We start from the raw sequence: 25402 nt of genomic DNA on the forward strand, positions 1-25402 counted from the left end.
GATCATGTTGCACAGAGGAGACGCGGTAAGTGTAAGTTCTCTAACAGTCTGGTTAGAAATAAAATCTGTAGCATTACCCATTCCAGGTCTCAGCAAATGCAGAGCCAAATACAGTGTCCATTCATAGGCTGTTCGCTGCAGAAGTCTGATGCAATAGGTCTCTCTATCTGCAAGTGTTTTAGGTTGCACAGCGTTTTGTAAGTTCCATGAGATTTATGTATTTCCAATGCCCCAAACACTGCTTGGCACACAGTGTGTGCTCAATAAATATTTGCTGAATAAAGGGAGGGTGTATGACCTAAACCCATTTTAACGAGTAGCTCCTCAGTGGGCCAAAGATGAACAGACACTGTGGCGTTTTGAACTTCTGCTGTCCCTTTCTAGAAGCTTGTGCTTGGTAAGGGTGTAATAATCAGACATCCCAGGTTGTCTCACCCACATCCATCCTGTCTTTCTTCTCTGCTAATGGAACCCCCGTTGGTCACAGCCAAGCGTAACAATCCCTTCTGTCTTCCTAGCTTCCTCTGCAGCCACAAATGGCCATGGAGCCCACTTTGGCCAATAAGATCTAAATAGAAGTTTGTGGGACATAGGATAGGGTTCTGGGAATGTATTTGCTTTCTTGGTAAACGGAGATACACAACTGCAATGGCCCTTCCTGCTTTCTTCCCTGAAGATGGATGTGATAGGTGGAGTTGGAGAAGCTGGCTTGCAACCATGAGGAAGAGGCCAAGGGAGCTGCAGAGAAGCTGGTCCTGAAGCTGTTGAGTTGCAGACCTAATCCAACAACTGCCTCCCTTTGAACTTCTTTTTTTATTTTTTGAGATGAGGTCTCACTCTGTCGCCCAGGCTGGAGTGCAGTAGCACAATTTCGGCTCACTGCAGTCTCCGCCTCCTGGGTTCAAGCAATTCTCCCATCTCAGCCTCCGGAGTAGCTGGGATTGCAGGGCCATGCCACCATGCCTGGGTAATTTTTGCATTTTTAGTAGAAGGACTTCCTGGCCAGGTGCGGTGGCTTATGCCTGTAATCCCAGCACTTTGGGAGGCCGAGGTGGGCAGATCACCTGAAGCCAGGAGTTCGAGACCAGCCTGGCCAACATGGTGAAACTCTGTTTCTACTAAAAATACAAAAATTAACTGGGCATGGTGGCATGCACGTGTAATCCCAGCTACTCAGGAGGCGGGAGGCTGAGGCATGAGAATTGCTTGAACCTGGGAGGCAGAGGTTGCAATGAGCCAAGATCACATCACTGCACTCCAGCCTGGGTGACAGAGTGAAACTCCGTCTCAGAAAACAAACAAAAAACCCACCAATAAAAACAAGTCCCCAAGTCAGCGCAGTCAAGATTTCTCTTTTGTGTGGACAGCTGAGAGCCTAAATAATACACCAATTATCTGGTAAAAAACAATAAATCACCTATGCACAAGCACAGAGGCTTAAAACCACTTCAGAGTCCCTAAGCATCATCGGTCAAATGGCAAACTAGTAGATTCAGACCTAGCACCTAGACTTCATAGAAGACTGTTTTATAAAGAAAGCAAATGACTCACAGGTCACCTGCTCACCTTCCCGGTAAATACAGGAAACCCCGCAGCATTCTGAAGGGTGAAGTGCCTCACTTTTCAGCACGGTCCTTGGACCAGCAGCATCAGCATCACCTGGGAGCATGTTAGAACTTGGGCCCCACCCCAGAATAACTGAATCAGAATCCGAAATTCAACAACATCCCCAGGCAATTCATGTGCATGTCAGAGTGGGACATCCTCTTCTCAGTGTTTTCAGCCTTAGCTAGAATTCCCTGGAGAGGTTTCAAAATATCCATGCCTGGTCCCCACCCTCAATCAACAGAAGATCAACATATCTGGGAGTAGGGTCCGCATATCACTTTTAAAAGAAGTTCCAGTTGATTTCATTAGACAGTGAGGCTTAAGGAAGACCTAAGCCAGACTGTCCCACTTAACAGCTTGGTCACATTACTTCTTCTCTCTGGGCCTCAATTTGTTTGTCCATAAAATGGCCCCACAAAAGTGCTTGCTTCATGAGTTGTGAAGATGAGAACTGAGTGCTGTAGAGGACTTGGACGATACCTGGCATTGAGTGGTGCTCAACCAGTCGGGGTTCCCCAGCCTTGATGAGGGCAAGGATCACCACACAGGTTCCTGTCCCCTCTCCTGGGACCTCCCCTCCCCTCCACTGGCTCCACTGTCCACTTTGGGAAGGCTTGTTCTTTGCTTCGTTAACCCATTTTAATACTGTGTCTTCTTTTCTAGCTGTTTGTAAACCCGCTTCTCTCTCTTTTCTTGGTTAGAGATACCAAGGAAACTGTTCCTGATCAAGTGAAGTAAGGCGCCTTATTAGATCACACTTGAGTCTACTAAGTATTGACCATTCCTCCTCTTCTTCTCCTCCTCTTCCTCCTCCCCTCTTCCTTTCCTCCTCCTCCTCCCCTCTTCCTCCTCCCCTCTTCCTTTCCTCCTCCTCCTCCCCTCTTCCTTTCCTCCTCCTCCTCCCCTCTTCCTTCTCCTCTCCTCCTCCCCTCCTCCTCCTCCTCGTCTTCCTCCTCCCCCTCCCTGCCTTCCCCTCCTCTCCCTCCTCATTCTCCTTCTCCTTCTTTCTTTCTTTTTCTCCTTCTTCCTTTCTTCTTCTTTCCTCGTCTTCTTCTACAGGGTCTTGCTTTGGAGTGCAGTGGTGTAATCAGAGCTCATTGCAGCCTTGAACTACTAGGCTCTAGTGATCCTCCTGTCCTAGCCTCCTGAGTAGCTGGGGCTTCAGGAATGCACCACTTCGCCTGGCTAATTTTTATTTTATTTAGATATGGGGTCTCACTATGTTGCCCAGGCTGGTCTCAAGCTCCTGGGCTCAAGTGATCCCCCCACTTCAGCCTCCTAAAGTGCTGGAATTCCTTATAGGTATGAGCCACCATGCCTAGCTAGCCATTCTTCTCAAACCATAATTGGTAAATGATTCATTGAAAAAAATTCAACAAATTAAAAGCATTTGTTTGTGCACATAATTTACGTTGCTTACCTGCAAGGTTGAATGAGCACCCCGGGTAATTCTTATTAGGTAAATTTGAAAAACACAGCAAAAAAATGTTAGTTCTCTTTCTCCCGATCCCCTTTTTGTACTTTATCTCTGCCACCCACAACTTCCTATTTTAGGAAATTTCAAACCTCAGAGAAGTAGTATAATGGACACCACATACTTTCACTAATATTCACCAAAATACATCTTACCTTATCTGTGTGCACGCTCTTTCTCCATACACACATGTGCATGTGCGTGCGTGCACACACACACACTCACACACTCACTTTTAGTGACCCATTTGAAGGTGAACAGCAGATCATGACCTTCCTGGCTAAGTACCGGAGGATCATGTACTCCTGTTTGGCCAAACACCATCCTCACGTCCAAGAAGCTTTACATGGATTCAACAATGTCTTTTTTTTTTTTTTTTTTTGAGACCGAGTCTTGCTCTGTTGCCCAGGCTGGAGTGTAGTGACACGATCTCAGCTCACTGCAACCTCCACCTCCCAAGTTCAAGCGATTCTCATGCCTCAGCCTCCAGAGTAGCTGGGATTACAGGTATCCGCCACCAGGTGTGGCTAATTTTTGTGTTTTTAGTAGAGACGGGGTTTTGCCATGTTGCCCAGGCTGGTCTCGAACTCCTAGGCTCAAGCAATCCACCCACCTTGGCCTCCCAAAGTGCTGGAATTACAGGCGTGAGCCACTGTGCCCGGCCAATGACGTCATCTTAAATACAGCCCATATTCAAATTTTCCCTCTCCTAAAATGTTCCTGATCACTTTTTTGGGGTCTCCCTCCTCTCTTTTTTTTTTTTTTTTTTTTTTTTGAGACAGGATCTCACTCTGTCACCCAGGCTGGAGAGGAGTGGCTCGATCTCAGCTCACTGTAACCTCTGCCACCCAGGCTCAAGTGATTCTCCCACCTCTGCCTGTTGAGTAACTGGGATTACAGGTGTGTACCACCAAGCCCAGCTAATTTTTTGCATTTTTGTAGAGACGGAGTTCTGCCATGTTGCTGAGGCTAGTTTCGAACTCCTGAGTGATCCACCCACCTTGGCCTCCCGAAGTGCTGGGATTACAGACATGAGCCACTGCCCCCGGCCCTGTCTCTTAAAGTGTCTTTTCCCACTGTTCAGCCTCTCTGATTACTGGAAACATCTCATTTTGAACCAAGTCTGACTCCTGATCACATCCCTGCCCTGGTCAGCTGGAGGAGTCCAGGTTCTTGTCATCTGTCCCTGACATTCCTTGAAATTGTCTGAAGGTTGAAGACAGTCCTTCCAGAACCCCTCCATCCTGGTCACCATCCTACCATCCTCTGGGTTTTTTCCAGATGGTCAATAAACCTTACGACATGTGGTCCCCGAAACTGGAGGCGGAGGGTCCCAGCCTGGGTCTGACCCTCGTGCAGAGCAGGCTCACTGCCTCCCCCTGGGTGCACTCCTCCAGAAGCCACCTCAGATCACATTGGTCACACTGAGCCCGGGTAGGATCGACAGCACCAGGCTTTTTCAACCAGTCCTTGTGTGATTGTTGCCCAGTGACTGAAACTGACATGGAGAAAGAGGATGGAACTAGTATAGGCTGGAACCATATAACATGCCAGGCCCTGGGGAGATGAAGGCGGCAAAGAGACAAGCCTCAGCCTGTAGGGTAAGTGGACTGTGGAGTCCTAGCACCACCGAGTATTAGCTGGGGTACCAAACCTCTCCGAGTCTCAATATTCTCATCTGTAGAAGGAAACAATATTTGAACTTCATAGGTTTGCTGTGAAGATGAAACGAGCTTGTGTAAGTGTGCTCAGCAGAGTGGCCGGCACCTGGTGGACTCCTGTATTGAACTGTTGAAGAATGAATGGAATTTGGGGGTGATGGTTGCCCAACACTGTGGCTGCTTTAAATACTAGTGAGTTGTACATTTGGAAATGGTTAAAATGGAGGCCAGGCGCAGTGGCTCACGCCTGTCATCCTAGCATTTTGGGAGGCTGAGGGGAGCAGATTGCTTAAGCTCAGGTATTTGGGACCACCCTGGGTAACATGGTGAAACCCTGCCTCTACTAAAATACAAAAAATTAGCTGGGTGTGGTGGGGCACACCTGTAGTCCCTGCTACTTGGGAGGCTGAGGCACCAGAATCGCTTGAGCCCTGGGGGTGGAGGTCGCAGTGAGCCAAGATCACGCCACTGCACTCCAGCTTGGGCTACAGGGTGAGACTCTGTCTCAAAAAAAAAAAAAAAAAAAAAAAGTTAAAATAGTGAATTTTATGTACAGTGAATTTTACCATAATAATAAAGAATAAATGGAGGTTTTCCAGGCAAAAGGTGGATGGGAAGGGTTGGCGATAGCATTTTAGGCATAGAACTGGTTTCTGAGTTATTGATGAAATGCCGTCCAGGACAGAGTCTGCAGCAGAGCTTGTAGGCTTTGCTAGAGACTGCTCTCTAGGCCAGGGTGGCCTTCAGCTGGCATCACCATCTCAGTCACGTTTCACTTTATTTCACACCAAGATCACCTGAAAGATTTTTGTCGAACACTTTGCTAAAATCAAGACCCAAGTGAAGTCAGCTAGAGGGAGATGGAAGAAGATTGATTCACGTTAGAGATGGAGCCCCACCAAACCAGCAGAGTGGGTGCTAACCTATTTTGCACAATGTAATTACCTGGAGGAGACTTCAAAGAAACTCATGTGAGATTGCACCCTGGGCGCGGTGCACACCCTGAGGACTTCACGTTAAGCTTCTCGGGTGAGTCTAACGCAGCCTAACGCAGGACCCAGGTAAGCGGGTGGGCTCATGTTCTTTCTAAGGCGTGTCTCGTTCTCTAACTGGCCCAGCTCCACCTCAAGCACCCAAAGCCAACGTCTACAAGCCGCTGACCTCTCAAGGGGCCGAGTTTTCTTTTAGAGGGGCTATTTGCAGGAGAACAGAAGGTGAATAAGGCCAGAGAAAGCACAAACTTGTCAAAAGGCAGATATTTCAACCGGTTTATTGTATCTTTACAATAATAAAATAAATTAGTCACACACAAAATAGTCATTTTGCTGAAGAGAAAACAGACCACATTTGCTCACATAATTTGCCTTCTGCCCTTTACCTACTTACGTAATAATTTAACACTCCAGAGGGGGCACGGAGGTGATGGAATATTTAGTGGGTTCCTTGCTCCTGGCTGTGCAGTTCACAGGCCAACCACAGGCCTTGGCCCCAGCACCCCCAGCAGGGACAGTGGAGGTGTCAGGGCAGTAAATGCCATCACTTCCCTCTCAGCCTCTCCCTGTCCCCGCCAGCCACCTGCCTCATCCACAGCTCTAACCAAGCCTGCCGAGCAACTGATGCTGCCAGTCTAACAACGGGGGCAAAGCAAAGAGAAAGGGATAACAGACACCCTCCCACTTCCTTCTCCAAATGTCTGTGGGTGAGGGGAAGGCAGATTAGATGAGGAAATATAATATTTAAGATGAAAAAGTAGCAATCAGGTTCAGGTACAATGCTACCTGAATGAGTCGAAAAGCAGAGTAATTTATATTTGGCCTTAAACCTCAGGGAGCTGGACTGATTAGCATACTAAACAATTGTAACTATAGACTGAGAAAAAGACATCATGGTACAGCAACATTCCAGGAGGCTGGGTTAGTATCATCAAATGCTTTCACACAAATGTGGATTGCATATGTAAATAAATACCTATCAGGTGCCTTTAAAATTAACACATTCTAAACAATAGAACTATTTTGGTGTAGTGACTCATTCTGCAGATAGAGTTCAGAATACATATTTCCTATAAACATCTTGTATTTACAGAGAACAAAATAATAAGTTATAACAAAGTATATCCTTCTGTCAACTGAGTCGTGGGGAAGGGATCAAGGCAGGGGGTGTTAGTTTGTGTAGCAGATGGCTTCCGTCTCGCAAGAGAAAGGACTGAGAAAGTTGACTGGAAGTTTTCACCCTCTTGTGGTCACTTATCCTCAGCATGATGGACACCCCCCCCATCATTATCTGCTGAAACAAACAGGAATGGGGGTAGTTCAGGGTGGAGGGAGTTACTTTGCCCCTGCGAAGGTGCAGGGACCCAAGGCGAGCTGAGAAAGAGTGATGATATCTATAGGGTCCTAGGCAAGCCATGGCTCTGCTTCCACCACGGTGAGTGACCCTGGGCAGGCAGCCCCCAATCCTGTTGCTCGGCTACTCCTCGATGCAGACGGCGGCTCTAACCAACTTGCCAGTGTTTCTCTGAGACATGAGGCCACATTCAGCTCAGGATTTCAGTCCCACAGTGGGCTCCCCATGGCTGACAGGGTGGCAAAAGTCAGAAATGGAAAGTGCGTAGCTGTGTACTTGCCTTCCCCCACCAAACAAACCACCTAAAGCTCTTCTACTTATAGACTCCCCTAAGCCCCGCGTGGGGATGGCCTTGGGCATCATGTTGCCCAGCCAGATGCTTGAATACCCTCTCCAGCATCCCTGCAAACGGCCTCTGCTGCCACCTTCAATGATGGGTGGGTCACCACCTACCAGAGTCCCTCTATCTCTGGAAGGCTCCAACTTGTGAGAAGCTGGGTCTCTGCAGGAGCTAAACTGTGCCTCCCTGTAACTTCTCGGTCCTGCTCCTAGGAGAGCTCTCCTTGTGCCCTAGTCCCTTCTCCAGCCTGAAGGTTCTCATGAAGTCCTTCCTGCTGTTTCTGAGAGTCTGCACCCTTCATCGGGACGGGGCATTGATAAACTGATGTTACAGATGATCGGTTTTCTTCTTAAAGTATGGTTCCAGCAAATGCAAACAAAATGTGATGTGACCCTGACCAGTTTTCTCCTCACACGGCCTGCATGTCTGTGGGGTTTGTTTTTGCATGGTTCATCCCACTCTCTTGACTGACACTGAGCTTAGTCAACAGAAATTCTTGCCTCTCTCCCACCTTGTATTTATAGTTTTTCATTTTAGTCAAAATATAGGATTTTATGTGGATTCCTGGTGAATTTTTAACATCCAAGTTTTATTCTAGTCTCCCTGATCTTTTTGGATCCAGCACGTGTCACCCAAGCCATTAGCTCTTCAACTTCATGTCATCCATACATTTTGTGAAGAAGGCATCAATATTTTCCCATCTAAACCATATTAAAATGTTTTATAATATGGCCAGGATCAAATACTAGTCTCCACCCACAAGACTGATATAGATTATAGAGCCTGTTTTAAGGGAAGTCATGTTTCTTTTTACCACTTATATTTATGTCTTCCTCCTCATTAGAAAATTGATATTCCAACTTAAAGTGGCTATCCGAATGAAAAACACTCCACAACATTGGTTTAGAAAGGTCCTGGTAATATCTGGATTTCTTTGTCTGCCACAAAACTTGATGAAAATACATCAAGCTTGTGTCTTCTCTTTTCTGTCCCTTTGTAAGGCCATTCTTTTTAAAACAAAAAGAGTGTTGAATGCTAAATACTTTGAGAATAAGTAGATGACACATACTCAAGAAAATAAAGGAAAAACCCTCCAAGAACTCTGGGCCGGAGAGGTAAGGTAAACGGACAGGTGGGCACAGTGCTGAGATGCCTTGTCATGTTCTAGCTCCCTGGAGGCGGGGACAGGCTGCCTTGCTCTCCCTGGGGTCCCCAACAGCTCGCAGGCAGCGGGCACAGAGCATGTCTTCACAGAACTGAACTGACTCCCCCTAGGGGCTGGCTTTACATGGCTTTTTCTTTTTGGTGTTTTTTGTTTGTTTGTTTGATTGTAGTATTTCTTAGGCCATCCCTTTTCTACGGAGAGAACCGCAAGTCATTGTGAGGGTGGAAAGAATCTATTGTACTAAATGTCCTTTGCCTAGGCTGCAAGAGGCACAATTTCCTTTTTCAACAGGTGAAAGTAAAATAGCAAACTGTTTTTGTTTGGACTTTGTTGACTTTTGTGAGGAAACCATATAACAGCTTTAATTTATCTAATTTTAAAATTCAGAGCAGGAAAGGAGGCAATCCAGTACACAGGCCAAAATAAAAAAAAAAAAACAGTATCGAGATGTAAATTTCAATTCCGCATTATGGCCAGTTAAAGGAACACGGGAAGATTAAGAAGGAGATGGCAGTGACAGAAGAAAGGAGAAGGGGAAATAATGAGCACCAAGAAAGCAGAAAGAGATATATTTGGAGGGAGATGGCCACCGAAATCTGGGCTTTTCTTAGATCTTCTCCAAGGAAAGTTATCACTGGAAATACCCAAGGCCCTGATTGTATGCATTGTGCTAGGGAGAAAGACATTCAGATGCTGAAATAAAAAACTAGGGAATTAGTAAAAATGGGATCTCTAAGACAAATAAATTGATCAAACGATAATAATAATGAACTTCTAATAATCTATAACCTCTCCAGAGATGAACTCCAAGAATAGCTCAATGGTGTGTTGAAAAGAAAAAAAAAAAAAGAGACCCCTGGTTTATGCACTTTCTCCCCCAGGGAGACATGGGGTTGATACATTGACTTCTCTTCAATCGCACAGTTGGCAGGCTGGCCATTCTCATGGAGGGTCATTCTCCTTGTAAAGAATGGTTAGGTAACCTTCAGCAGCCATAGGGCACTTTTGAGAAAAAAGAGAAAGAGAAAGCCATCACTGACCCAGCTCAGCCATGAGAATTCCTGAGTTGGAAGAACCAGGGTGTTCGCCTCCCACTCAACAGAGAATTCTCTTGAAGGACAGAGAGCTCCCTCACGTGTCGTGGCCCTTGCCTCTGTTGGGCAGCTTTGATGGCTAAAAGGTGTTCCTTTAACTTGAGCTAAAACAGCCTTTCTCTCTTCCACTCATTCATCTTACTCTGCCCTCCAGCAGGAAAAGAAAACCTCTTCCAATGATTGGCTTGCTAGGCAAGATCTGAGAGCAGCTGCCTACAGAAACAACTCCCCTCGTGACAAGAAGCAAAACAAGTGGCGAGTGGAAAACAGCAGGCCCTGAACAGCAACAGTCAATATGCTTGGCCTCTCTGGTCTCTTTTCACTTTGTCAGTGTGGGAGCCTGGGCCTCTGCTAGGCTGCTTATCTGTAGGAGTTCCAAGAGAATCAGGAGAGATGGCGATGCTTTTGGGAAATGATGCCTGGGGCTCCCCAGAAGGGAAGCTGGGAAGCTACCCACAGGAAGGCCAAACAGAATTTCTGAAAGCCCCAGGTTAGTGGAAGCCTAATGAGTGTGTCAGGCCAGGTTGCCATACTGCTTCCAAAAGCTGCAAACCTAAAAGAGCAAATGGGGGAAACAGTTTGCTAAGAATCCAGGCTTCCTTTAAAAGGGAAATATGCCCAGGACCGTAAGACAAATTTTCTGTGAGTTTACAATTTGTTTAGCTTTGCCATTTTTCTTAATGGGTAAAACCTACATATATTCCTCTTAACTGGTTTTCGGAGGGTCCACCTTTCAACATGCACTGCATCCTCCTTCCAGGCCTACGGCCTCTGGGACTGGATAGTTGGGGGAAGTGAATTGGAAGAGATGGGGAGGGGCCCACAGCTCCTTGTCCCAGGCCAGACACATTAATGCAGATCTTGGTGCTCAAGTCTGGGGTTGGGGTATGGACTGTGAGTCATGGGGGAGGGGAGGAATTTGTGGCCACAGAGAGAAATTCATAAACAAGACCAGAAGGAGACTTTTTCTAATATAGCAGTGTTTTGGCTGGGACAGGTTGGCTGGACTCTCCGGGGGCACGGTGAAGAGCGTGGGGGAGGCAGCCGAGGCAGGGCAGAGCCCAGGCCACAGAGCTGTGTGCTTCAGAAGTTGGCTCTGCGGTGGGGAAGGCTCCACGGCCAGAAGGACCCTGGCCTTCGATTCCTTGGGAGGAATGGCACTTGGCATGGAGTGAGAATTTCAGGCAATCACCTGCCTCTCTCAATGGCTTTCTTGTTTCACGGACAGTTTAACAAAGCCTGAAGAGTCCTGTAACTAGGATCTGTAACTTTGGGGGGAAGGGCAAGTAGGAACAGACATCCAAAACAACTGAGTGCTGGGATAAAGGCTTGACCAGAAAGATTTCAGGGGCCTGGGCTTTGTTTGCATTCTGGGAAACTTCTCAGCCTCTTGGTCAGAAATGAAGCCGCATCCTTCACATCTAAGGACAGGCCCCAGGCTGGTTCTTGGCAGATGCCTGGGGCAGGAACTCAGCTCTTCCACTGGATGGGTGAATATACCTGGTAGGTCAGTTACCTAAGCTGAGCCTCAGTTTCCCTGTTAGTAAAATGGGGATAATGAGTCACCCCCTGCCTCTCATTCTGGGATGTTGTGAGCTGCTAAGGAGCTAGTATCTGTGAATACACCTGTTAAATGAAGCACAATATTCATGTGAGATATTTGTGTCATACGGCAGGAAAACAGTCTAATGTCTTTGAGAATGAAAACAGGCACAGCTGGGCTGAGGTCACAGAGGGATGCATGCGTGTCAGCAAGGCTTAGTGGGGCACTGGGTTGGGGGCACTGCCTCCTTGGACTCTCCAGGGCGCTAAGTTTAGAAAGACCAGTAGCACCAGGGATGGGGCAGCGCTCAGTCAGTGGCCCATCTGCTGACTTGAAGGTGCCAGATGGGAGCAGGGCTGAGAGCTCCATGTACTTCCCACTGCTTGGCTTTCCAAGGGCACCATTAACAGGTGCCAGGTCCAAGGAGGGGAATATCAGTACATGGTGACGCTTAGAGGACCGACTGTGGCTTTCAAACATTCTGTGTACAAAGCCCCTGGGTACCACGGGGTGCATTCACCGGAGGCAGGGGTGGTGACTAAGTTGGTTGGCAGTGCCTGGGCCAGGCAGCCCGTGGTGGAGCAGCAGCCAGCCAGGCGCACTGCTGAAGCCCCCGGGGAAGGCAGTGATGCTGCCCTGCTCATGGGGGTGCAGGGGTGTTATCTGCTTCCCAGGAAGCCCGTCTGCCTGTTGGCCACACGGGTGCAGGAGGCACAGCAGGTGGTCTTGTAGTAGTTGTAAACACAGAGTCTTGCCTGGACCACCACGTTGCAGTTGTAGTACTTGTCCTTGCAGTTTTCGTCTGTAGCGGAAGAGAACAAACAGAAGACTCCCTGAGCACAAGAGGCAGCCTGGACCAGTGGGGAGAGAAAGGGCGGTGGCTGCAGCTTTAACCCCTGCGCTGCTGTTTATTACCTCTGTGGGGTGTGAATGTGTGCCAAGGGCTCACAGGTTTTTCTCTTTCTTTTAAACATTATAAGAGAAATAGGTATAGAGAATAAGTTACTCATCTGTGTCCTCACTTTTCTCTGATCACTTCCTCCTTCATCCTCATCACTCCAGAGGTAATCAGAAGTCCCACATTTGGCGTTTCTTATCCCCAAACATTTCTTTTTTTTTTTTTTTTTTGAGACGGAATCTTGCTCTGTTGCCCAGGCTGGAGTGAANTGCCAAGGGCTCACAGGTTTTTCTCTTTCTTTTAAACATTATAAGAGAAATAGGTATAGAGAATAAGTTACTCATCTGTGTCCTCACTTTTCTCTGATCACTTCCTCCTTCATCCTCATCACTCCAGAGGTAATCAGAAGTCCCACATTTGGCGTTTCTTATCCCCAAACATTTCTTTTTTTTTTTTTTTTTGAGACGGAATCTTGCTCTGTTGCCCAGGCTGGAGTGAATGGCGCGATCTCGGCTCACTGCAAGCTCCGCCTCCGGGTTCACGCCATTCTCCTGCCTCAGCCTCCCGAGTAGCTGGGACTACAGGCGCCCGTCACCACGCCTGGCTAATTTTTTGTATTTTTATAGAGATGGGGTTTCACCGCGTTAGCCAGGATGGTCTCGATCTCCTGACCTTGTGATCCGCCCGCCTCGACCTCCCAGAGTGCTGGGATTACAGGCGTGAGCCACCGCGCCCGGCCTCCCAAACATTTCTTTACACTTAAACTCTATATGATGGAATCCCTCACCACTCTGTGACATTTAAACATAAAAAAGATACATATTATATAAACTCCTTGGCAACTTGCTCATTGTTGAATTTGTGCGATTCATTCATATTTAATGAATGCTATAAATATTTTCATTATTGAATTTTCTTGTATATATAATTCACAATTTAATCATTTTCTATTGATGGACATTTAAGTTGGATATTAATCCAACTTTTTTTCCTAGTGCAAACAATACTTTTAAGTAGTTTTGTTACATTCTCTGCCTGGGCCTTGCTGGGTCATAAGGTATATCCAACTTTGCTAGATACAATCAGTTTGCTCTCCAAAGTCGGTATAACTGTTTAAGTTCCTGTGTTCCTGTCAGCGGAACAGAAGAATTCTTTTTTTGCCATATGTTTTAGTTTTTGCTGAGCTAGTGAATGTGAAATGATTCCCATGTGAGGCTGAACATATCATGTACATTTGCCATTCAAGCTTCCATTTCTGTGAATTGCTTTTCTGATCTTTTGCTCATTTTCTGATTTAGTTAACTTTAAAAAATGATTCACGAAAATTCTTTATATCTAATGGATCTGATCCCTTGTGAGTTACGTTATATGTGCTGCAAATATCTTCTTCAGCCCGTGACTTTTCTGATCACTTTGCTTCTGGTGTTGTTTGATAAACAGAGATTTTTAATTTTAATGTAATTGATATTATGTTTTCCTTTGTGGTTTGGAATTGTTGGTTTCATTTAAAAAACCCTTTTGTATTCTGAAATAAAATATAAATTTCCCCATTCTCTTCTAAAAGTTTTAAATGTGCTTTTCACATTCATTTGACTAATCCGCCAGGAATTAGGGTTTGTGGTGTGTATGGTATGGGTAGGATGAGAGGAGGGAGTTCAGTTTGTTTTTTTCTTTGTATATGGATAAACAGTTGTCTCATGACCATTTATTGAATTGTTCATCTTTTCCCCACAGATTCATAATGTGACCTCCATCATATATCACGCATCCTTTATATGTTCATTTCTGGGCTCTCTATTCTGCTCTCTTGGATTTTTTTATCCATCCTTGTGCCAATATGCCTTGATATGTGGTAGGAAAAGTCCCTCAACATGGTTCATCAAAACAGCCTTGGCTCTTCTTGGTTCCTTGCTCTTGCTCTTCCATATAAAAATTCATTTTATTATTTTATTTTATTTTATTTTATTTTATTTTGAGACAGAGTCTCACTCTATCACCCAGGCTGGAGTGCAGTGGCTCTATCTCGGCTCACTGCAACCTCTGCCTCCAGGTCTAAGCCTTTCTTCTGGCTCAGCCTCCCGAGTAGCTGGGATTATAGGTGCACGCTGCCACACTAGGCTAATTTTTTTTTTTTTTTTTTTTTTTTTTTTTTTTGTATTTTTAGTAGAGACAGGGTTTCACCATGTTGGCCAGGCTGGTCTCCAACTCCAGCTCAAGTCATCCACCCGCCTCGGCCTCCCAAAGTGCTGGGATTACAGGCGTGAGCCACCGCATAAACTTTAGACACAGGTTGTCATATTTTTCTGTGAAAACCCTTGCCTGGATTTTGATTAATATTGCTTGAATTTACAGATTACTTTGGGAAAGAACTGACAATATACTTCTCAGCTGCTTGCTTTTTAAAATATTACTAATAAATATATTTAGATAATTGTTTTGTATCATAATATCTACCATCTTCTTTTTTGGGGTGTATTTTGTCCTATGTGCTGGAACATATTTAAATAAGTATTTCCTTCTATTTATAGAAATGTAATTGCTTCCAATTTTTTTTTCTTTGAGATGGAGTTTTGCTCTTGTTGCCCAGGCTGGAGTGCAATGGTGCCATCTCAGCTTGTTGTTCATGAGGCAACCTCTGCCTGCCAGGTTCAAGTGATTCTCCTGCCTCAGCCTCCTGAGTAGTTGGGACTACAGGCGTGTGCCACCACACCCAGCTAATTTCATGTATTTTTAGTAGAGATGGGGTTTCACTGTGTTAGCCAGACTGGTCTCAAGCTCCTGACCTCGTGATCTGTCCGCCTTGGCCTCCCAAAGTGCTAGGATTACAGGCGTGAACCACCACGCCCGGCGTGCTTCCAACTTTTATAAGTTACAAGAAATTGTACAGTTCATTTGTTAATTCTACACAATTCATTAAGCCCTTTTTTTTTTTTCAGAGATGGGGTCTTTCTGTGTTGCTCAGGCTGAGGTGCTGGGACTGTTCCTAGGGGCAACCACAGTTCAGGTTCCTGGGCTCAGGTGATCCTCCTGCCTCTGCATCCTGAGTAGGTGGCACACCCGGTGAGCCCTATTCTTTGTGTGTGTGTGTGTGTGTATCTGTAAATTTTTGACAGCATATTTTTAGTATATATTCCTAGAAGTGAAATTATTAAGTCAAAGGTAATAAGTGCGTTGTATCTTCATAGATATTGACAAAATTCTCTCCAAAAAGATTACACCAAGTTACAAGTTGGCACTTGACTTGTTCCCCACAAGTTTACCCACACTGAACAATGTCTAATATTTTAAAAGTTTGCCAATTTTATGAAAAAACATGGACTCCCATTATTTTTAAAATTTGCATTTCTGATTACTAGTAGCTTGAGCATTTCTTCAGCCTCTTGTGGTAGATTTTTTTTTTTTGAGACAGGTGTCACTCTGTCACCCAGGCTGGAGTGCAGTGGGTGCGATCATGGCTCACTGTAGCCTCGACTTACTGGGCTCAGGTGATTCTCCCACCTCAGCCTCCCAAGTAGCTGGGACTACAGGCATGCACCACCACACCTGGCTAATTTTTATAATTTTTGTAGAGAAGGATTTCACCATGTTGCCCAGGCTGGTCTCAAACTCTTGGCCCAAGTGATCCACCAGTTTCAGCCTCTCAAAGCGCTGGGACTACAGGTATGAGCCACCGCACCCGGCCTTGTGGTGGGTTTGTTCATTTCTTTTATCCTTTACAAAACTGGACCATTTGTCTTTTTAAAAATTGAGTGAGTTCTGTCTATATTGGGGATTTAATTTTCTGTCTACTTGAGTGACATTTATTTGATTTTAAGATGCTATCAATTGTAGGATGATTTATTAATGTCACTCTGGGATAAGATGAAAGATTATATGCAGACTTCAAAAAGTTGACAACAGCACACATGTACCTGTGTACTCAGGTACTATTTTCTTCTTCAGCATCGTCATCAAAATGTGCACCTGAGCCTTCTTTACCTTCAGAGCCTACACAGATTCTTGTTCTCAGCAGCCCTCCGGGATATGCCGGAGTGTGCGTCATAACTCTGGCTTGTGGCCTGGACATCTTTAGTAACTTTGGCGTTGACAGGTATAATTTTGAGGCACATCAAAGAATACCAAGGCTTTGTGTACATCTTCTGGTTTGTCAATCTCATAGTTTCCCTTTTTTCTCTAGCTGGATTTTATATAATTAGAAGCTAGACAACTCCCCCCACTTGAAAAGACACCACAGACAAACATAGAAGACAAAACAGTGGCAACACATTTTGTAGCACATTATATTAGTTAGAAGCCTTTGACAAAGTGAGGCAGCTAAGTGACAGCCCTTCAGAGTATATGATTTGCTTATGCCAATCATTCCTGGCTTTGAGAATTACACAATCAATTCCAAGGACCTGGTGATTTTGACTGTCTTTAGTTATATTATCTGGCCTGAGACAAACAGGAAACTTTATGTGTATAAATTTTTTTTCTTCCTTTTTTTTTTCTTTTTTTTTTTGAGACATGGTCTCACTCTGTCTCCTAGGCTGGAGTGCAGTGGTGTGATTGCACCTTACTGCAGCCTTGACCTCCTGGGCTCAAGTGATCCTCCTACCTCAGCTTCCCAATTAGCTGGGACCACGGGCGTGCACTACCATGCCCAGCTAATTTTTAAGCATTTTTTATTGAGATGCAGTCTCACTATGTTTCCCAGGTTGGTCTTGAAATCCTGGGCTTAAGCAATCCTCCCATCGTGGCCTCCCAAAATGCTGGGATTGTGAGTCATTGCATCCAGTCCAAGATACTTTCTTCTAGCATTTTTACAGACTGTTTTCTCTGTTAGAGTCTTTAATCCACTAGACATTTATATATCTTATATTTTTAAAGGGATCTTCAGTGTGGTCTCAATACAATGGAAGTCTCTCCTCTCCCCACTTACTTATCATTCCCCCTTCATCAAACTTAACTTCCCTTTATAAAGGAGTCTGTTTCAGAATTCTGCATTATAACATTGGTATATGGTATGCCTATATCATATATTAGGTTTGTGCAGCTTTGAAAATAATGGCAAAAACCACAATTACTTTTGCACCAACCTAATAGTTTTCGTTTCTGTAGCTTTATAATATGTTCCAATATATGGCACATACTGCTCCCCTTGGGAACCTTCTTTTATCATCTTTATAGTATTGAGTGTTCCCATTTAGGAACATGTTAATGTTTCTATCTATTCACATTTCCCTTTATATTCAATAGCAAGGCTTTCTTAATTATTTATTTTTTCTATATAGATCTTATAAACTTGTTAATTTTCTTCTTATGGAATTTATGGCTTTTTGGTAGCTACTGGGAATGGTCATCCCTATAACTTTAGTCATGGGTCACTGATGGGACAAGGAAGCTTTTGATTATAAAGCATCTATGCCGTCATTGACACATCTTCCCTGGGATAGGAAGGATGTTAGGTCAGTATACTAAAACCTTCAATTTGGTCCACAGCAGGAGGAATCTACTCCATGAAAGCTTATTGATATATTAATACACTTCCTTTAATGTTATTGTGAAGACAGAAAAGTAAATCTGTTCTTAGGAGACCGTGAAGAAGCCTACTGAAGGGGCTCGGTGCACCTCCATTCTGGAACCAGTCCTGACTACACCTGGGGGTGCATTCTCAGTAGATTTCAGGTGGGGCTTTAGGGCATCCAATATGCCTCTGGAGATGCATCTTCACCCACCTCACACTTCCTATCTGCTCAATCTATGTGCGAGGTGCCTTCTTTGGTTTTCTGACTGTACTTGAGCTCCCCTGCTGGGATGGGCACCTTCCTCGTGAACCGCAGCCTGTGAGAGGGCCTCACCTCCCTGACGCTCTCCAGTGCTTTCCTTCAGGGAACTGGCCCCTATTTCAAGGGTGCAGGTTGGGGTCTTCTGAATTACAAGACTGCTGTTCTTTGCAGGACTCTGACCATTGTGCGGCCTAGATCTTCCTGCTGCCACTCCCCCTCCTTGAGTCTGGTCACTGCATCTTTCTGGACTCAGCTTGCGCTACGCCCCTCTAAGAGACGGTCAGATCCTCCATCACTGTCTCTACCAATTCTTGGCCTCCTCCCCTTCCTCCTTTTTCTGCCAAGTCCCTGCTAAGTTCCCAGAATCTCCCCACATGGTCCAGCCTACACTGGTTTGCACCTACAATTAAAAGTTGACATTTTACTACTTTGACCTTAAGGATGATAGAGCCAAATCTTTGAAGGCATTACCATTTTAATCAATCCACACTAAAGTGTGTCTCTTGGTGGGTGGCTTAGACAGCCATTCATGCTATGAATGATCATCTTAAACTATGAAACTTATAATACCAAAAGCACCTTGACCCTCTGAACCCCACGACTGTGTGCAAGGTCACAGAAAGCCTAGAAGAGGCTTGTTACTGTCATACCAGAGAATTTGACAAGCTTAAAAAACACAAACTTTTCCCCCACGATTGAAATATCTACTTACCAACTTCAGGGACACAGTCCTGAGGGTTACAAGATTCTCTCTCCTCTGGTTTCAACTGAGGGTCACAGAGGTTACTTAGAGTCATGTCATCTGACAGACACCGCACTTCCCGGACCCGAAAGCCACCCTGGCAGCTCTTGGAACACTGCATGGGAACAAAGGAAAAGGTCAGATTTTTGGGCAGACTAATAGTTCAGTATACTGGAGAAAGATGACACTGGAAAATCTCAAACATTTCCAGAAGGAGATAGAATATGAAAACAAACTCCCATGTACTTATCAATCAGCTTCAACAATCAACAACTCATGCCAGGTGTGTCCCATCCATATCCCCCAGCCCTCCTGCTCCTCCCACTATTTTGAAGCAAATCTAGACATCTGATCACTCTTCCATATAATTCAGGCTGCAGCTCTAAAAGACAAGAACTCTTAACAATTACCACAATATCATTATTCTACCTAGAAATTACAATACTTTCTTATTCTCTTCAATATAGACCCACTGTTCCTACTTCCGCTTATCTTGTGAATCCTATAGATTTTTTTTTTTATTTTTATTTTTTGAGATGGAGTCTTGTTCTGTCGCCCAGGCTGGAGTGCAGTGGCACAATCTCGGCTCACTGTAACCTCCGCCTCCCAGGTTCAAGCGATTCTCCTGCCTCAGCATCCCCAGTAGCTGGGATTACGGGCATGTGCCACCACGCCTGGCTAATTTTTGTATTTTTAGTAGAGATGGGGTTTCGCCATGTTGCCCAGGCTGGTCTCAAGCTCCTGACTTCAGGTGATTCGCCTGCCTCGGCCTCCCAAAGTGCTGGGATTACAGGTGTGAGCCAACGCGACCAGCCAAGATTTTTTAATAAATATTTTTTTTCCTTTAAAAATCAGGATCTGCATCAGGTCTACAAGTTGCAATTGGTCAATATGTCTTGGGCTCTTTCAATCCATAGGTTTCTCTTCCAGTGTCTTTTTCCTCCTTGCACTTAAAAAGCTTTTGGTTGCAGCGGGGTGGGGTGGAACTGAGTCATTTGTTGTGTGGTTTCCCATAGTCTCGATTTTGCTGACTGTGCTCCCATGATGTAGTTCATGTTCCTCTATGCTCTATATTTCCTGAACATTGGAAGCTGGACCTAAAAGAGGCCTGAATAGGTGCAGGGTATTTTGTGTGTGTGTGTGTGTGTGTGTGTGTGTCTGTGTGTGTGTGTGTGTGACTACTTCCCAGGGACTGCCTGTCTTTTGGAGATGTTGGTGGCCACTGATGTGCAATGCTCAGATCCATTAGTTTATTGGGGGTCTGGAATTCTAATTCTAATTCTACCATTTTGCCTTTTATTAGCTGGAAATCTTTCATAAAGAATCCTTCCCTCAGCACTTTTACTCTTTGGTTACCCAGTGGTATGTTGTTTAAGAAAGAGAGTATAAACACTTGAATCTTTCCCTTCATTTACCGGTTTTCATAATAATAAGTTGGTTCCCTAACATCCTATAATGATGACCTATTAGTTTTTTAAAGTATTATAAACTTATTGTAAATGGATGGATTTAAACACATATAATGTGTTTCATCCAATCTATGGTATTCTTCTTCTTACTGATGCTCACTGGCTCAGAGGAGCCTCTACAAATTGGCTCTGGGATGCTTTGGACATGAGCTCCGTTGTGTTTAAGAACTTCCTTGCTGTCTGCTAGGAAAGGATATCCCAACCTAACTTACATATATGCTGCCCCTGGTCTGGAAGCAGCCACCCCTCTGAATCTCTAGGTTGGTCACTGATTCTAGACTCTTTCAGTGGGTGAAATTAGAAAAGATTTTTAGAAAGATAACTTAATTTCTAAGTTTATACTGACACTTCCAATTCAAATTAAGGACAACAGGCTTTTTATTGAGGCCTTAAGTCGTACAATATCTATCTTGTATCTGTATCTACTTTCTCCTAAGTTGAACATCCTACTTCTCAAGGATATTGGGTCTAAAGGAATTATACTATCATCTAATTACTCATTTACCTTCTCACACATTATATGCCCAATCATCATATCCAGTACAATACTAGCACCAAACATAGGAAAACTGCAAACAGTGTGAACATTTTTCTGCAGTAATTTTTTTAGTGATAGAATGCCAAACTACTATGTATTAAAGTTACTTGCAATAGTGCTGATGCCACCAACTGGAAACATATTTAGATTAATTTGTTTCATTGTATTTTCAGTTCTGGGGGATTGCTTTTTAAAAATTTAATTTTCCTTTATAATTATCTAAAATATTTACTTAGTTCCAGACTCAAATTTGTAAAACAAGTTACATTCAAAGAAGTCTAGCTTTCATCAGTCTTTGCTATTATAGTGACCATTGACTTCATATTTTCTAAATTTGCATCTAAAATTTCCCTTTTGTGGCATACAGACCTATCAGTTTTGACAAATTCATACAGTTGTGTATCTCTATTGCAAAGAAGACATGAAATCGTTTCATTGCAGACAAAAAATTCCCGTGCTGCCCAGATTGCACAGATGTGGTCACTCCATCCTCCAGCAGGCACTGATTTGGCCTCTGTCTCTGTAGCTTCTCCTTTTACAGAATATTACATAGATGGACTCACACAACATGTAGTTTTTGGAACCTGGCTTTTTTTTACTTAGCAAAATGCACTGGAAGTTCATCTATATCTTTGTTGCTGAGTTTTTCGTTCCACTGTGTGGATGCACCATGGTTTGTCTGTTCACCTGTTGATGGACATTTAGGTTGTTTATAGCAGGTGTTTTTGGAATTTGTCTCCTTCGACTTGGCTCTTTGTAGACTCTCCAAATCAGATGACAAGGAAAACTGCGGTCTATTACTGTATCCTCAAGCCTTGGCCAACATCAAAATAATTAAATTCCACTTCCCAGAAGTTGACAGAATACCTTTTCAACCCACCTTCTTCGTTCCCATCTGCCTCTGAGATGTGGTTTGCTACACAGCCAAATAGCTGTTATCACTGGAGCAGACAGACACTTTTTGGAAATGGAATTCTCAACTTTTATTCATATATTTTCTAAGCAAAATTCCCTTTTATCACCCTTGGATCATTGTGAGAAAGGCTCTGGCCCCCCTACTCTGGGCTCACTACAGCCTCTGCTTGAAGATCTTCAGTGATGAGAAGCAGAATGACCCTTCCCCCACTTCCCACCCTGACCCACAAAACTATGCCAATGGTCACCTGGGATGGGGCCATCAGGAGGTTTTCTGGTCACCTGGAATGATGGTTTTCTGTTTTAGGAAGCTTCTTGAAAATGTACTCTTCAACTTGAAAAAAATGGATCTTATCACTATATCCATCCTTTCCCCTTTCATTTCTTAATGACTTATTTCTGTATTTATCCATCTCTCTCTTTCTTCACTTACACACTATTTCCCTCCTTACAAAAGGATTTCAAATGACTTGAGAAAGACTTAGAGGGTCACAAGATTTTTAAAAAGTGAGAAAACTAGGACTAAAGGAAGATAAAAGTAGGAAAAAGAAAGTGAAGCCACGGGAATATTAGAACATAAAATCTACTTTGCAGGATCCGGTACACTCTCTCTTTGAGGTGAGGCATAATTGTGGCTTTGAGGTTCCTTGTAGCCAGTTCAAACAGAAAACAGAATGAGTCCCACAATCCATAATCCAAAATGTCTATAGGATTTTTAAAAACTGTATACACACACACACACACACACACACACACACACACACACACACACTCTGTGTATGTATAATGTAGTAATTAAAAAAAAATTTTTTTTTTAGAGACGGGTTCTTGCTAGTTGCCCTGGCTGGTTTCAAACTCCTAGCCTCAAATGATCTTCCTACCTTGGCCTCCCAAAGTGTTGGGATTACAGGCGTGAACCACCACACCTGGCATCAGATTTAGTACTTTTAACAGCACCCTTGAATCCTCAATCCTCTATGGCAGCATTGCTCAAAATGCAGTCCAAAGACAACTCCATCCAACACACATTAGGAACTTGCTAAAAATGCCAATCCTCGGCCAGGGTTGGCCCAGAGTTGGTCTTGTCAAACAAGATCCCCAGATCTCACACCGAAGTGCAAGAGTCACTGTTTCTATAATTTAGAAACCAAGATCATCTAGGTCTCAGGCCTCACCCACCAAGGGGAGTACCTCCACCAAGGGTGGCTCACGGGGTACCCCAGCAGCCATCACCTAAGGTAGATTGCTGTAGGGAATCTCTTTCAGGGCTGAACCCAGTGCCTGGCCCAGAGGGGTCTATAGGAATTCAGATGGGGGACAGTGTGTCAATGCAACCTCCATCAAGAGCACCATGACTTACCATGCTCCATTCGGTGCTAAACCATTTGGCTCCGCAAGGCTTGAGGTGGCAGGATTGCTGGCTGGGGGGTTTTTCCAGGAAAGAACATTCAGAGGGGTCCAACACTTCAAAGATGTCTGCATTCTTTCTAACACAAATCACCTCCCTCTGTTGTGTCCCACTCCCACACTCGATGGAACACTGCAGAAAGAAGCAGAGAAAGATGAGTGTCACATGATGGAAAGGGGGCAGCAGCTACTGTCCATCAAGGGATGCTTATGATGGGCACTGTCAATTCTACCACCAACTCTGGGAGGAAGAACCCATGAGATCTTGGAAATGTTTCTGGAGGAGAAGTGGCATATGGATTGCAATTTCCTAACAGTTCTGTCTCCAAATGCAGACTTGGTGCCCTCATTGTCATACCTGGAGGACACTGGTCACTAAGATCTTATTGTCTTCTGTGCTGAGAGGGAAACAATTTACCATAAACTCTCCTGCAGGAACACACCAGCCAGGTCATTTGGTTGTTTCTGTCCCATAGAATCTGACACTTCTCACAGGAGGTAAGACAATGAACTGACATTCTTATCTGTTATTTTCTTAGGAGGTGGATACTGTGACTGAATGAACTCCTAGACTCTGCACACCTGTGAACACCCAAAGCTGAGAAGAAGACCTAAGGCTTGGGAAAATGTACCCTATGGTCAACCCTCCCGTTCCAACAGGGCAGCCAGCGGGAACTGTAACAGAGCCCAATCTTCTTGTTTCCTAATGTGGTGCTGAAATCTGCAACATGGAGTAGTGACCCCATAAAGAAGCCAGGCAATTCCATATGTTGGTGCATTTCATTAGTTTATGGAAATAAAATGCATATAACTGTTTGCTCATAAATTATCCCATTTAGTATCTATTACTTTGCAAAATGTTTTTTTTTTTTTTTTTTTGCTCACGTTTGGTTTACTCAATACTTTTGTTTTTTGAGACAAGGTCTCACTCTCTCATCCAGGCTGGAGTGCACTGGTGTGATCATGGCTCACTGCAGCCTCAACCTCCTGAGCTCAAGTGGTCCTCTCACCTCAACCTCCAGAGTGGCTGGGACCACAGGTGTGCACCATCTTGCCTGGTTCTTTTTTTTTTTTTTTTTTTGAGACAGGATCTCACTCTGTCACCAAGGCTGGAGTGCAGTGGAGTGATCTTGGCTCACTGCAACCTCCATTCCCCAGACTCAAGTGATAGTCCCACCTCAGGCTCCAGAGTAGCTGGGAATACAGGCACATGTCATCATGCCTGGCTAATTTTTGTATTTTTTGTAGAGATGGGGTTTTTCCATGTTGCCCAGGCTGGTCTTGAACTCCTGAACCCAAACGATCTGCCTGCCTTGGCCTCTCAAAGTGCTGGGATTACAGGCATGAGCCACCACACCAGGCCTTGCCTGACTAACTAAAAAAAATTTTTTTTAGAGACGGGGGCTGGGCACGGTAGCTCACTCCTATAATCCTAGCACTTTGGGAGGCCAAGGTGGTTGAATCACCTGGGGTCAGGAGGCAGAGGCAAGATAATCGCTGGAACCTGGGAGGCAGAGGTTGCAGTGAGCCAAGGTTGTGCCACTGCACTCTAGCATGGGTAACAGAGCAAGACTTCGTCTCAAAAAAAAAAAAAATTGTTTTTAGAGATGGTGTCTCATTATGTTGCCAGGCTGGTTCTTGAACTCCTGGCCTCAACCAATCCTCCTGCCTTGGCCTCCCATCGTTCTGGGATTACAGGCGTGAGCCACTGTACGCAGCCTCTTAATACTTTTTGATTTAAAATTGTAAAGCTGTGGTCTGTGTGCTTTTATAGACTTTAAAGAATTTACTACCTTTATAAGAAGCCTGCAACAATGTCTGCAGTTCAAACTCTAAATATTAGCTTTGCTGTCCATAGACAGCCACACAATCAAATAAAAATAAGGAGAAAGAAAAACCCCTATCTATGGGAAAAAAATCATAAAACCCCCAAACCAAACAAATGATGAATTAGTCACACAGGGCATGAATTAGCAGAGGCCATCAGTTTCTGCTTTGTCTATGCCTTCTTTTTTGCCATCTTCGTAGCATTCAAAAAACTTTAAGTTTTTTATTTAAAAAAAACATATATTTTTTGAGATGGAATCTTGCTCTGTCACCCAGGCTAGAGTGCAGTGGTGCGATCTTGGCTCACTGCAACCTCTGCCTCCCAGGTTCAAGCCTCAGCCTCCTAAGTGGTTGGGGCTACAGGTACGAGCCCCTATACCTGGCTAATTTTTGTATTTTTTGTAGAGACAGGGTTGCGTCATATTGGCCAGGGTGGTCTCGAACTCCTGACCTCCAGTGATCTGCCTGCCTTGGCCTCCCAGAGGTCTGGGATTACAGGTGTGAGCTGCCGTAACCAGCCAAAACAAAACAAAACAAAACTGTAAGATTTCCTACTCTTCCTACTCTCCTATTTTCCTCCATGTTAGTTTATGATTTGCAGTGTATT

At 44.5% G+C, this 25402-nt stretch overlaps 1 protein-coding gene across 3 annotated transcripts in view; it reads right to left on the bottom strand.

Annotated features, from left to right (window-relative positions):
• Positions 1 to 5997: 5997 nt before the first annotated feature.
• THSD4 (thrombospondin type 1 domain containing 4) overlaps positions 5998 to 25402 on the bottom strand; it is a 386571-nt gene continuing 367166 nt past the window's right edge. For all 3 annotated transcript variants that reach the window (XM_017895815.1, XM_017895816.1, XM_017895817.1), the window contains 3 exons: positions 22922 to 23101; positions 18610 to 18754; positions 5998 to 12033 (listed from right to left, as the gene is read on the bottom strand). In XM_017895815.1, coding sequence (XP_017751304.1) covers positions 11891 to 12033; positions 18610 to 18754; positions 22922 to 23101 — 468 coding nt within the window. In that variant the 3' untranslated portion in view covers positions 5998 to 11890. The remainder of the gene's footprint in view (positions 12034 to 18609; positions 18755 to 22921; positions 23102 to 25402) is intronic.

Source organism: Rhinopithecus bieti, unplaced genomic scaffold (assembly GCF_001698545.2).
Source record: "Rhinopithecus bieti isolate Rb0 unplaced genomic scaffold, ASM169854v2 scaffold_27022, whole genome shotgun sequence".
NCBI classification, from domain to species: domain Eukaryota; kingdom Metazoa; phylum Chordata; class Mammalia; order Primates; family Cercopithecidae; genus Rhinopithecus; species Rhinopithecus bieti.